The 12,607-nt window shown below is 42.7% G+C and overlaps 1 protein-coding gene across 4 annotated transcripts in view; it reads right to left on the bottom strand.

Annotated features, from left to right (window-relative positions):
- Nucleotides 1-12,607, bottom strand: part of SLC44A5 (solute carrier family 44 member 5) — a 74,572-nt gene that overhangs the window by 9,516 nt on the left and 52,449 nt on the right. For all 4 annotated transcript variants that reach the window (XM_062003466.1, XM_062003464.1, XM_062003465.1 and 1 more), the window contains 7 exons: nt 11,532-11,655; nt 10,296-10,379; nt 8,472-8,584; nt 7,938-8,069; nt 6,079-6,178; nt 2,562-2,654; nt 1,550-1,637 (listed from right to left, as the gene is read on the bottom strand). In XM_062003466.1, coding sequence (XP_061859450.1) covers nt 1,550-1,637; nt 2,562-2,654; nt 6,079-6,178; nt 7,938-8,069; nt 8,472-8,584; nt 10,296-10,379; nt 11,532-11,655 — 734 coding nt within the window. The remainder of the gene's footprint in view (nt 1-1,549; nt 1,638-2,561; nt 2,655-6,078; nt 6,179-7,937; nt 8,070-8,471; nt 8,585-10,295; nt 10,380-11,531; nt 11,656-12,607) is intronic.

Here is a 12,607-nt window from a genome sequence, read left to right as displayed (position 1 = left end):
CTTCTTTTTCATTAAAGAAATCTGCTCACGTGAAAAGAGAAATTGAAAGCCAGAGGCCAAATCTGCAGTTCAGGTAAATCACCACAGCTGAACTGGAATCAATGGAACTATGCCATTTAATGTAAGCTGTGGATGTGGTCACAACTTCCCTCACCTATCTCAGAGCAGTAAAACAAGAGGAGTCTTTACACTCACTTACTTCGCTCTGCCTCTGTTCCTCATTTCGTGTACTTGTTAGGCACAAAATAAGTCAGTTTCTAATCCCTTTGGCTCTTAGTGTTCAGGCAGCAGTAGGATGGGGAATTGTTTGGGATATACATAACCACAGCAACACACCCAAATTTAAACATCTGAAAATAACCCTCACATAACATTTGACAAATATTTCTAGCTTCCAAAAAGCACTTAAACTCAACCCCACAGTCAAGCCAAACCATTTGAACTGAACTAAACATTTTTTAAAAGAAGACAAATACTTCTGGAGCTTTGTTAGAGTCTCATTGCTGTGCCAAAAGAAGCTAAGTCTCTCTTTCAATACATGACTGCTCCTTGGGCAAGTTTGAGGCACAGCTTTCAAAGTCTTCTATTGTCGTTGGAGGACTACAAAACGGAATCCTTGTGAATACAAGAACATGTTTCCAAATAAACCTGTGTTTATGTGGGTTTTCTGTTCCTTACTCTGTACATTAGAATGGTTGATATTGACCTGCCTCACAGGACAGCTTAGCAAAAAAGTTAGCTTATGGCTGTAAATCGCTTTGAACAAAGGTGAGTTATCTGAATACTAAGTGCTATTTTCAGATTTAACATGAGGAAGGATTACTTAAATTAGTCACACTTTCATAGAATCACAGAATCACAGAATGGTAGGGGTTGGAAGGGACCTAAAGGGATTATCCAGCCCAACCCCCCAGCAGAAGCAGCTTCACCTGGATCAGGTCACATAGGAACATGTCCAGGTGGGGCTTGAAGACCTCCAAGGAAGGAGACTCCACACCCCCTCTGGGCAGCCTGTGCCAGGGCTCCCTCACTGAAACACTGAAATAGTTTTTTCTTATGTTTAAGTGGAACTTTTTGTGTTCCAGCTTCATCCCATCACCCCTTGTCCTGTTATTAGCTACTATAGAAAAGAGGGATGTCCCAACCTCCTGACACCCACCCTTTAGATATTTATAAATGTTAATGAGCTCCCCCCTCAGTCTCCTCTTCTCCAGACTAAACAGCCCCAGGTCCCGCAGCCTTTCCTCATATGAAAGATGCTCCATTCCCCTGATCATCTTGGTGGCCCTGTGCTGGCCTCTCTCCAGCACTTCCCTGTCCCTCTTGAGCTGAGGAGCCCAGAACTGGACACAAGACTCCAGATGAGGCCTCACCAGGGCAGAGTAGAGGGAGAGAAGAACCTCCCTCTTCTTGATGCATCCCAGGCTGCCATTGGCCTCTTGGCCATGAGGGCACATTGCTGTCTAGTTCTACCAGCATTTTGTTTAGTAGTGAGTAAGAAATGCAATTAGTATAGCTCTCACTATAGGAAAATATTTGTTACACTTACCTCTGGGTCACAAGTCAGGTTTGCATACTTGCACAGTGTTTCATTAGCCATTACTTTATACACAGGTTCTCCTGATGTAGCCAGAAAACTGAACAAAATATTTTAAGGATGAATCACAGAACTGTAGGCTTCGAGCAACTTGGGATTCATCAGGGGGCAGCCACTAGCTCTAAAGAACTTGCACGGATAACAGAGCCACTGCTTTTGCTTTGTGGAGTTGTATATGAAGAACTGATAGACAAGACTGAATAATTATTTAAACAAATAAGGCGAACTCCACCTCAGAGCTGAAAAAACTCCTAACCAAAGGGAATAGCTCTGAAAGTCGACTCAGTCTCTCCTGAACATCTATCTTTGGCAAGGAAGATGATGCAGTAGTTCTTTGACAGTTTGTATTCTGGTGGAAGCAGACACAGAGCATAAGGAGCAATTAACATCCTGAGAAGCGATAACTGACACTCTTTGTGAAAGAACAACTTGCTACCACAAAGCAATTTTCCCGTTCCTGATATCTTGCCATGCCCTTGCTGTTCAGGAAACAGACAGCAGTTGTTGTTTTGCAATTCAGAGAGGACTCAGTGCACTGTATGCTCTCTCACTCCTTTCCTGTACTTTTCTGAACAAAATACAGCTGCAGCCCACCCCACCCATAGCTAAGAGATGCTAACATCAGGTCTATATAGCATTGAGCATACTAGAGGTTGCATTCACTGTCTGCTATGGGCACTTTTCATCCCTTAAAAGTCAACCTTATGTAGTACACAAGGCCTTGTATGATCCACTCATCTTGGTGTGAATTTTAGTCCAGTTCTTTTTAAGGAAACTGAACTCACTATCAGATTTGTGTATTACATGGAAACGTGCAGCGAGGAAGAGTGTATCAGTGCAGCAAATGCTAAGTGACTAAGCAGCCCTCTTAACACTGGCTTGGTTAAAGTGAAATAGCAGAGAGTTATCTGGTCTTGCAGAGCAGAAAACTGTTCCTCCAGAGAGGTGCACAGACAAAGGATACACAGCTGTCACAGCCCAGTAAGAAATACAGATTGCAATGAGTATGAAGGTGACAATTGGGTAGAACAAGGTAGACATTATATAGCCAATAGCCCTGTGAAAGAAAGAAAATGTATCAGTAAGTCATAACAATTTAAGAAACAAGCATTCAATCATTCCTCTTGTAGCATCATCCATTCTCCTTTGAGCTCCTTGTGGACATCACCTAGTGCTGGGATCTCGGAAGAGGGCAGGTTCTTTCTTCAAATACCTTCACGTCCTAATTTTGTCATTTCAACCACTCCACTTCTGTTGGCAGCACTACAGTCAACTTTACCAATCTGCCACATTGAAACCCATCTTCTGTTGTCTCATTTTCAATTATTGCTTCACAGATCCAGCTCTTTTCAGGACACAAACCCATTCCAATCACACCTCCTCGCTGACTGCTGCAGACATTACCCTTCATTTCCTTGCCCCACTCCACTCAGCACCTATGCTCTTCCTTCAGCTCTGACATACCTGAAATTAACACTTGTTACTTTGTATTTGAGGACTCTGTTCCCAGCCCCTTTCCTGCCTTAAGTACTGACCATTTTGGGGCAAGCACATTCAACATTTTCCTGTGACTATTTGCCTCAAATTGCATGTACCATAAAGGATTGGTTCCTGCCTTTGGCTGTTGTCAGGCAGAAAGTGGCCTTTCACTGTTCACAGCTTAGAAAGCTCCTTTTAACATTAAGGCTGATGGTTGTGGTTGATTAGTAGGTTGTCATCCTACTAATATTTCTTATGGTCAGCCTCCAAGTAGTGAGCAGGAACTCGAGCACGTCAGCTTCTACTCTTCTTGGGACTCCTTCATCCTCTGTAAAAGACTGAGTTGGTACAGCCTCTCTGGGAAAACCCAGAGGTGAACACCTCCAGATAGGTATCTCACTGGATGTGACTTCAGACAGCAAGTGTTTTGTTCAGTGAAGCTTAGGGGTTGGTTCTCTTTACACTCCTGTCATCTCCCTCTTGTGATTACTCTAAACCTTTTTTTTCCAGTAACACTCTAAGCTTATCACAAGCCTTTTGTCTCTTATTTCTAATAGCACTTCTCCTATGATTTGTGGCACATATGACGCTATTTGTTTTATAGGAGGCAGTTTCCAGGAGAAAATATACTCTGCTGTTAAACTAATAAACGCTGAGGGGAATGCAAGGGGACTGTCACGTGCAACCACGAGACTAAGAGCAACACACCAATTTCTGTCTGAGTCTGGAGATGTAAAGTCCATTAAGAGTCACACAGGGGGATGCAGCCTTATGCCAACTGAGATCTAAACACTACATAGTGGCAGTGATCAGCAGTTAATCATAGGCCTCTTTGTCACCACTAAGGCACCACTTTGTCACCACATGGACAGTTAGTTACTCCATCAAACTGAGTAACAACTGCTCATTGTTTCTAACTCTGGATTTCAGTCAATTATTAGCATCATAATTGTAATATTTTTCAAAGAGTAGTTAAAAGGTGCTGAAAAAAGTTTGATTTCCAGTCATTTGTAGCGTATTTCACATCTTTCTGAATACAGGACATGGTCTGTTAGGTTTACAGTAATTACATACAGTGTTTCACCTCATGCACTATGCATGAGAACAAAACACCACCCTCAAGTGAGCCTTCTGTGCTCCTGGAAAACATATGGAACGTTATTACTTCTCAGCAGGAAGTTTATGGACTTTCTGAAACCTCTCCACCTGCCAAGGTTGTGAACAGAAGTGTTGCAGAAGTGTTAGAAGTTTTCCTGGACTTTAATTAACAAGAATGAATAAGTATAATTTAGTGTTGCCAAATTAATTGCTATGCTGAACTGGCACAGTGGCATAAGATGAGAAACAGGTACATGAATGCACAACTTCAGCATTTCTTCATCCCATTACAAAAATCCCAAATACTCAGAACCACAATGTCAATGGAGATAGCAGAAAACTACAAGCAAGTGCAGAATGATAGAATCATAGAATCATAGAACGGTAGGGGTTGGAAGGGACCTTTAGAGATCATCCAGTCCAACCCACCTGCAGAAGCAGCTTCACCTAGATCAGGTCACACAGGAACGTGTCCAGGTGGGGCTTGAAGACCTCCAAGGAAGGAGACTCCACAACCCCTCTGGGCAGCCTGTGCCAGGGCTCCCTCACTTAAACACTGAAACAGTTTCTTCTCATGTTTAAGTGGAACTTTTTGTGTTCCAGCTTCATCCCATCACCCCTTGTCCTGTTGCTGGCTACTATAAAAAAGAGGGATGTCCCAACCTCCTAACACCCACCCTTTAGATATTTATAAATGTTAATAAGATCCCCCACAGTCTCCTCTTCTCCAGACTAAACAGCCCCAGTTCTCGCAGCCTTTCCTCGTATGAAAGATGTTCCAGTCCCCTGATCATCTTGGTGTCCCTGCACTGGCCTCTCTCCAGCACTTCCCTGTCCCTCTTGAGCTGAGGAGCCCAGAGCTGGACACAGGACTCCAGATGAGGCCTCACCAGGGCAGAGTAGAGAGGGAGCAGAACCTCCTTGGACCTGCTGGCCACACTCTTCTTGATGCCCCCAGGGTGCCATTGGCTTCTTGCCCACGAGGGCACATTGCTGGCTCATATTTAGCTTATTATCAATCAGCACTCCCAGGTCTCTCTCTGCAGAGCTGCTCTTCAGCAGTTCGACCCCCAGCCTGTGCTGGTGCAGGGGGTTGTTCCTTCCCAGCTGCAGCACTCTGCCCTTGTCCTTGTTGAACCTCAGGAGGTTCCTCTCTGCCCAACTCTCCAGCCGGTCGAGATCCCGCTGAATGGCAGCACAGCCTCTGGGGAATCAGCCAGTGCTCCCAGTTTGGTGCCAGCAGGGAACTTACTGAGGGTCCCTGTGTCCCCTCATCCAGGTGGTTGATGAAGATGTTGAACCAGACTGGCCCCAGAACCCATCCCTGTGGAGCTCCACTGGCCAAAGGCCTCCAACTCAACTCTGATCACCACCCTCTGGGCTCTGTCATTCAGCCAGCTCTCCATCCACCTCACTGTCTACTCATCCAAGTCACACTGCCCGAGCTTTCTGATGAGGATGCTACCTCATGATGAGATGCTAACTCAGAGCTACCTCTGTCCTCTACCACTATCATGTCATTCTGGAGACAATCCAACAACAGAGCAAAGTTGGCAGCTGTAGGTCCCAGGCTCCTATTAACAATGTACCACATTTAGCATTTCTGATGATACACCTTCTTGCACTAAGGGTATGTGGTAACCCTAACAGCATATGTACTCTTAAGGCAGGGTGCAGAGATATAAGAAATGTCTTACTGCAAAAGAAAAAGCTTTTTAAGCACAAACTCATTAACAGAGACCTGGCATTCTTTATACTACCTGTTCGGCTCAACAAGCCCAGTGTGGGACTTCAATCCCCAACCAGCTGCCCTGGGCAGCACGAGATGAAGCTCAAGAAGAGTGTACTCTAAGAGATCTTCTAATAAAATCTAAATGCATTTAAAAAAGCTAGAAAAAACATACCTACTACCTTCCTTCAGCAGTGCAATAGCAATCCGGATGCGATTCCGTAGGAAGATGAGCATCAATATGATGATGATCTCAACAACACAAAGTATTATCACTGCAGGCAAACAGAGAAAGATTCATCAAAAACCAAACCAAAACAATGTCTCTGTAAATCTGGCTGTCTTCCTTGGATTTTACATTACTGTTCAGGAATGCCATAGAATTATCAGCTAGATCAGGTCTCTCTCTCACTACACCTGCCAATCTTCAATCTCATTTCACCACTTTTCGAGTTTCAGTGTAAGGAAATTCTCCATGCAGACAGTCAGGATGTGCAGGATCCTGACATTATCGAACCTCCTAAGGTTCTTTGCAGGGATAGGAGTAGCTGATAATCTTAAAGCTGCTTTCCAATCTAAACAATCCTATGGTTCTATGATTCTAAGTCCCTTTGCAAACCTCCAGACATCGGCTTGTTTTGCAAAGGGACATGGGAATTGGCTTGTAGTCCCACAACTCACAATCTAGACAGATGTCACAGATGATGTCTAGACAGATCAGTTACAGATGATGTTGGACTGTGATCCCCTTGCTGTCAGACCAGCAGGCAGCAAATGACTGTTGTGGTGCTGAGAGCCACTGACTTTGTTCAGAACAAAGGGCTTTTTGCACATACTGCACCTTTTTTTGATACGGTTCCCCAAGAAGGAATACATAACCAGGTTTCTTTAAAGTTGGTCTCATTCCAGTTCATCTCTTTCAAGTTAATGTAGCTTGTCCCAAACTTTGCGAAAAAGGAAAGCAGTGCCAGTACATGATTTCTAGACTAGCACTACGAGGACTTAAGCTTTCTTCAAAGATATTTAACTGCTTTACTGAGTGACTTTGAAAAAGTGATTTAACTCCTAAGTACCTCCATTTACTCATCTTAAAGTGACACTGACCTCTAGATAAAGTAAACACTGGCTGCCAAGGACCAGCTAGGGGAAGAGCTTGGAGAGTTACAAGGTAAAACATCACAGTCATAGTATTCTCTAGGGATAGCACACAAAAAAAAGCTCTGCCTCAATGATTTGTTCAAAGTGCCTCAAAGATTCAACCCACACTTACATGAAGACACAAAACAGAGAAAGGAGATATAAGCAGTAAACTACTGTTCTATTAATTTAGCTACCAATAAGGAGAGCCATTGTTTAAGGTTATGTCTCATTCATCATCAGTTACTGTCTGTGTGTCTTCTAGTAGAGCAGCAACAGCAGTGCAAGTAATATTTGACAGGTATTTTTGCTCTCTTCCACTCTCCCTCTCTCAGGAGGGATGTATATGCTGCAGACTGTCTTGTTTCAGTGGGATTTTGTTTTAAATACACCGCCATTTGTAAGAGAAAGCAATGCAGCGCTTTTGGACATAAAGGTGATGAAATTTGTGATTGTTTCCAACAATTTTAGATCAGCCTCCATGAAAATTCAGTGACCTGAATGCAAACAGTTGTACAAAGATGTGTACAGTTATTAATTTCATTTCTGGGTCTGTCAAAGAGGGAGAATAAACAGATTAGGAGAGAAAAATGGACCCTCCTTATGCGGCTCCATCAGCACTAAGTTAGTGCTTTCTACTTCACCATTATGAAGACTGAACACAGAGGCAGTGGAATACTTGTAACACATGCATTTTCCACTCTCATCACTAGTACAATTGCATGGTCTTCCCTTACAAATAGTAGGTTTTTTTCCCAATACAAGAAAGAGAATTCTGCTTATTTCTCTGAGAGACTGATGCAGAGGAGTAGATTTAACAAGGCAGAAACTGCAGCAAGACTGCCATTAATTCTCCTGAATATCAATTAACAGATACTAAGTTGAAAAGGCACTTACTAAATGCTAACCATGTTTGTCTCAGTTGCAAGTACACTCTGAAGTCTGTCTGGAATCCAATGTCATAGACAGTGAGGTCAGATCCAGGTATTCCTTTAAGATGGTCATACTCCCAGTAACAATGCCAGATGCCTTTTAAAACACAACCAGTATAGGATGAGTGTTGCTGAAGAGTGCAAAGACAAGTCTTTTACAAGCCAAGTGTTTTGTCCTCGGTATGAGAGGTAAACATAAACTAAACTGTGAGACTAGTCAATTATAGCATCTCATATATGGAAAACAGTCATCAGTACAAGTGAGTACAGGCTAAGCACACTGCGGATAACTTAGGTTACTACATTTGGTGCTAAGTATCAGCACAGCTCGATTCTTACTAAAATTTGCTGCCATTTAAGCCTTTCTCGCTTAACTGTGTCTAAAATCAGGTATTAATTCTCCCAAATGTACCACTTGATTGATGTAATTATTGCCTTTGCTGGCCCAAACTTAAGCAATACAGAAAAATAGCCTCAGAGGCCAGAAGACCATACCTACCATAACCTATAATTCCAATCACACCAAAGATGAAAATCCAGAAAAGAACCCCAGCTGTGAACCTCAATAACACAAGGAAGAGCAGACTCACAATCATTGCAATGAACAGCCCACTAGAAAGACAAGAAACAGAAACACAGGGAGAACAAGAGTGAGGATCTCCACCTTCCTGCATGGCGGTTGCTCCAAATGAGAGTCATTTCATGTCATGTAAGAGAATCACTGGTAAAACTGTATTTCAAAATCTTCCTTATGAAATACACCTGTTACTAGAAACAAACAGCTTCCAAATGATGATCTGTCAGGGCAGAGCCAGAAATGCTTGTATACATGAGGTTCTCAGGTTGGCTGAATGTGACTAGTACAATGCCTTTTCAGTCACTCACACCAGCTAAACAACTCACTGCCTTTTCCCGGCCATAGTCTAGTCTACAGCACACATTGGAGAGATACCTATGAGTAGGGAAGTTGCTGTTTTAAGTCCTCCACTAAAAACCTTTACTTGCAAAGAAATAGTGTTAGTAAAATATCATTCTAGGAGCTTTCCCAGAAACAAATAATTTCATTTAGGAGGTAAAGCAGTAATGATCAGGAGTAGAAACCATCAGGGCATTGTGATGCATAAAAAGAAACTGTTAAGAGCTATCAAGTGGGGACACTAGGAAAGACATCTACAGCATATCTTCTCTTCATCAAGTCTGTAGTACAGAAACACTTGTTTTCGTTTCACTTCCAGAAAGAAAAAAAATGACTGAAAAAGCATTTTTTAACTCAGGGAGTTTATCTTTTAGAGTCCTAGTAACACTGGAACTGAGTACATGGTTAACAACTCTTAGACTAGTTGCCTTAAACAGATGGTTGAAGGCAGCAGCTCTTTTGGAGTACATTAAAAAGACTAGAGCAATTTCATACTTAATTTTTAATCCAGTCTCCTTTCAGTATCAGACCTTCCCAAACTCTGATCATAGAATCATAGAATGGTAGGGGTTGGAAGGGACCTTTAGAGATCATCCAGTCCAACTCCCCTGCAGAAGCAGGGTCACCTAGATCAGGTCACACAGGAACATGTGCAGGCGGGTCTTGAAGAGCTCCAAGGAAGGAGACTCCACAACCCCCCCGGGCAGCCTGTGCCAGGGCTCCCTCACTGAAACACTGAAACAGTTTCTTCTCATGTTTAAGTGGAACTTTTTGTGTTCCAGCTTCATCCCATCACCCCTTGTCCTGTTGCTGGCTACTACAGAAAAGAGGGATGTCCCAACCTCCTGATACCCACCCTTTAGATATTTATAAATGTTAATAAGATCCCCCACAGTCTCCTCTTCTCCAGACTAAACAGCCCCAGGTCCTGCAGCCTTTCCTCATATGAAAGATGTTCTATACCCTTGATCATCTTGGTGGCCCTGCACTGGACTCTCTCCAGCACTTCCCTGTCCCTCTTGAGCTGAGGAGCCCAGAACTGGACACAGGACTCCAGATGAGGCCTCACCAGGGCAGAGTAGAGGGGGAGAAGAAACTCCCCCCAATGCTGATGCTTAAATATCACTGTCCAGAAATCAATTGATGTATGCTGTGCAACAGAAGACAGCATCGATTGTTTTTCTGCCCTGTAAGACATTAAAAAGCTATTCCAGATCGACTGTCTCCCTATGTGTTTCTGCTGTACTACCCTTATCCAAATACAGAATCATAACACTGTTGTTATCCCAGTTGCTCCTTGAGTTTAAAAATAGGATTGGTTACAAACATACACATGATGTATTATTAAATTCCTTGCATGCTCCAAGGTGAGTTTGGAAAAAATACAGATATCTGTGAAAATCTTACATTAAAATCCAATACCAAGAAATGGCATAGTCTTCAAAGATTTTCACTCCAACTGATCTTGCATCCAGGACATTATTGATGCCACTGACAAAAGATAAACATAAGAAAAGGTTGTTTTAGGCAGAAAAGCAGTATTTATCTAAACAGCAAACAGTCTCAGTGGAAGAACTGGAAGTATCTTTTCCAGTGACAAGAGTCTGTTACTGTCCTCCAGCTCCAGTTCTTTAACAAAGTCAACATCAATCTACACAGCTCCCCCAAAAAACTATCAAAGAAGCTTTATGAGTACTATCACCAGATAGAATTGCCTATTATTTCACAAGAAAAGTGATCACTATTAAGATCTGCAATGTACCAAGAGCCAAACAGTTGTACCTTCAGAACTGCTAATAGCAGAGGAGCAGAAAACAGCTCTGTGAAGCAAAAGATTCACTTCATGGAACTGTTTTCTTATCCTGCAAAGTGCTCGCTCATATTCATGTTTTCCTAGGAAGAAATGAAGGCTTTTCTTGTCAAAGAACAGACAATATAGTTGTAGATGCCAAAAGGTGGGAACTTAAAAAGATGCAGGTGGTAACAGTGCTGGTAAGGTGCTAGAATGTGACAGCCTTGGAGTGGTAGGAACGGTACCCTGGTGCTCCAGACAGGCTGAGGACTGGCAGCACCTGGAGAAGCAAAGCTACTGCAGTAGTTTTGTCTCATTCTGGTTGATGTCCAGGATTGGAGATGCTTACTGCCCATCTGCAAGGGAAGGGTTGTCATGCACCATAGCTAACCTTTAGACATGTATCAAAAGCAGGAGCACTCTGATGAGGTGAGATGCCCAGAGCACTGGGACAGTCCATGTCAGTGGAAGGGTTGCCATCAGAAGGACCAGCTGAGGATGTTAGTGGCTGGCCTGAGCCCTGCAGCAGGAGGATGTCACTTTGAATCTCCTCCAGCTTTCTTTAATACTAACTTTTGCTGGGAAAACCAACCAAGAATGATTTAGAAACTGACAGTCACTCTGAGACAATCAGACTCAAAACCTTGTCTCCTTGCCCATTTCTGCATAACACGGTAATGGTTTTCCTTCACTGGAATTTTGCAGGTGCTCAGACATAGGCAGACCATGGACGAGCAAGTCTTGCCTGAGTACCTTCAGCCTTTTGTGAGAAGAGCTTCTGATTACTTTTTCAATTCCTAAATTACTGTACAGAATCCAAAAAATGAGCACTTAAGAAGGGTAAAACCTACTTTGCAGCTTCCCTGAGATCAGTTACATTTCTCATTTTCCCTCTTCCATCTTTGAACGTAGTCTGATTTGCCACAGTTAGCACACCATTCTTCGTGGAGAAGTCTGGGAAGCATCTCTTAAGAACTATTCAAAACATCAAAACAAAGCATGCATATCACATTTCATGTCAAGCTCCACTTTATTTCTTGTCTTTTGTAATGTGTTTAAATAATTCTAGATTCAGTTTTTTCCAACTGATGATCATAATGATATGGTGACTTTGACACATCTTGGAAGAGTCATTATATCCAAGATTATGATTCTTATGCTCTGGGGCTCTTTGTCCAAGCTCAGGCATGGTGGGATCATAGCTTTCAACTTGAGATTCTAGGTGCTACTGAAAAAACAGCAGTACTACCTGTAGCAGTTTAAGGATTTGTAATAAACACAGAACCTGCTCTCTGTCAGTATCTAGGCAGCTTACAAAAACTGCAGCTTCTCAAATCTGTCATTTCATGGTAATAATCAAACCAGCCCCCAGGGACAGACTCAACATGACTGCTCAGGAATGGTATTAGCACTCAGAATAATACACAACAGCAAGTGTCAGTTCCTCATAGGCCTGGTGAGCTCCAGGACCAGCCATTATCATTAGATATTCTTGGAGAGGAAGCAATAGGAAAAAAGACAAAAGCTATTGGTTAGACAGAGGGAGGATGAGATTATAAAAGAGGGAGAAAGGGAAAGATGTTTACATACTAATTTTTGTTGCCCTGCTTTTTGCAGTAAAAAATCCTGGTTTTCATTCCAAAGGGAAGAGCAGCTCAGTCCTCCTACACAGCTGCACTTTAACTTTGTATAACAATTCAGTGCTTTGTCAGGTTCCAAGAAATAACTGATGACAGAGCTCAATATTCAGTCTAGAATATCTACCCCATGATTATTCTGAGAACATCCTTCAGTAACATGCCTCTTCTCCTCCATCTGTAACCTCTGCCCCTTACCCTAGTCTAAAGGAAGATAATAGCTTCTTCACAAATTATTTTCTGGCTTCTGGGTCGGTGCACCAGCTTTCACACAAATTCTTAAGTTTCTT

Source organism: Colius striatus, chromosome 10 (assembly GCF_028858725.1).
Source record: "Colius striatus isolate bColStr4 chromosome 10, bColStr4.1.hap1, whole genome shotgun sequence".
Classification (NCBI taxonomy): Eukaryota; Metazoa; Chordata; class Aves; order Coliiformes; family Coliidae; genus Colius; species Colius striatus.
The sequence above is the reverse complement of the archived record's forward strand: the minus strand, read 5'-3'. Positions and strand labels throughout refer to the sequence as shown.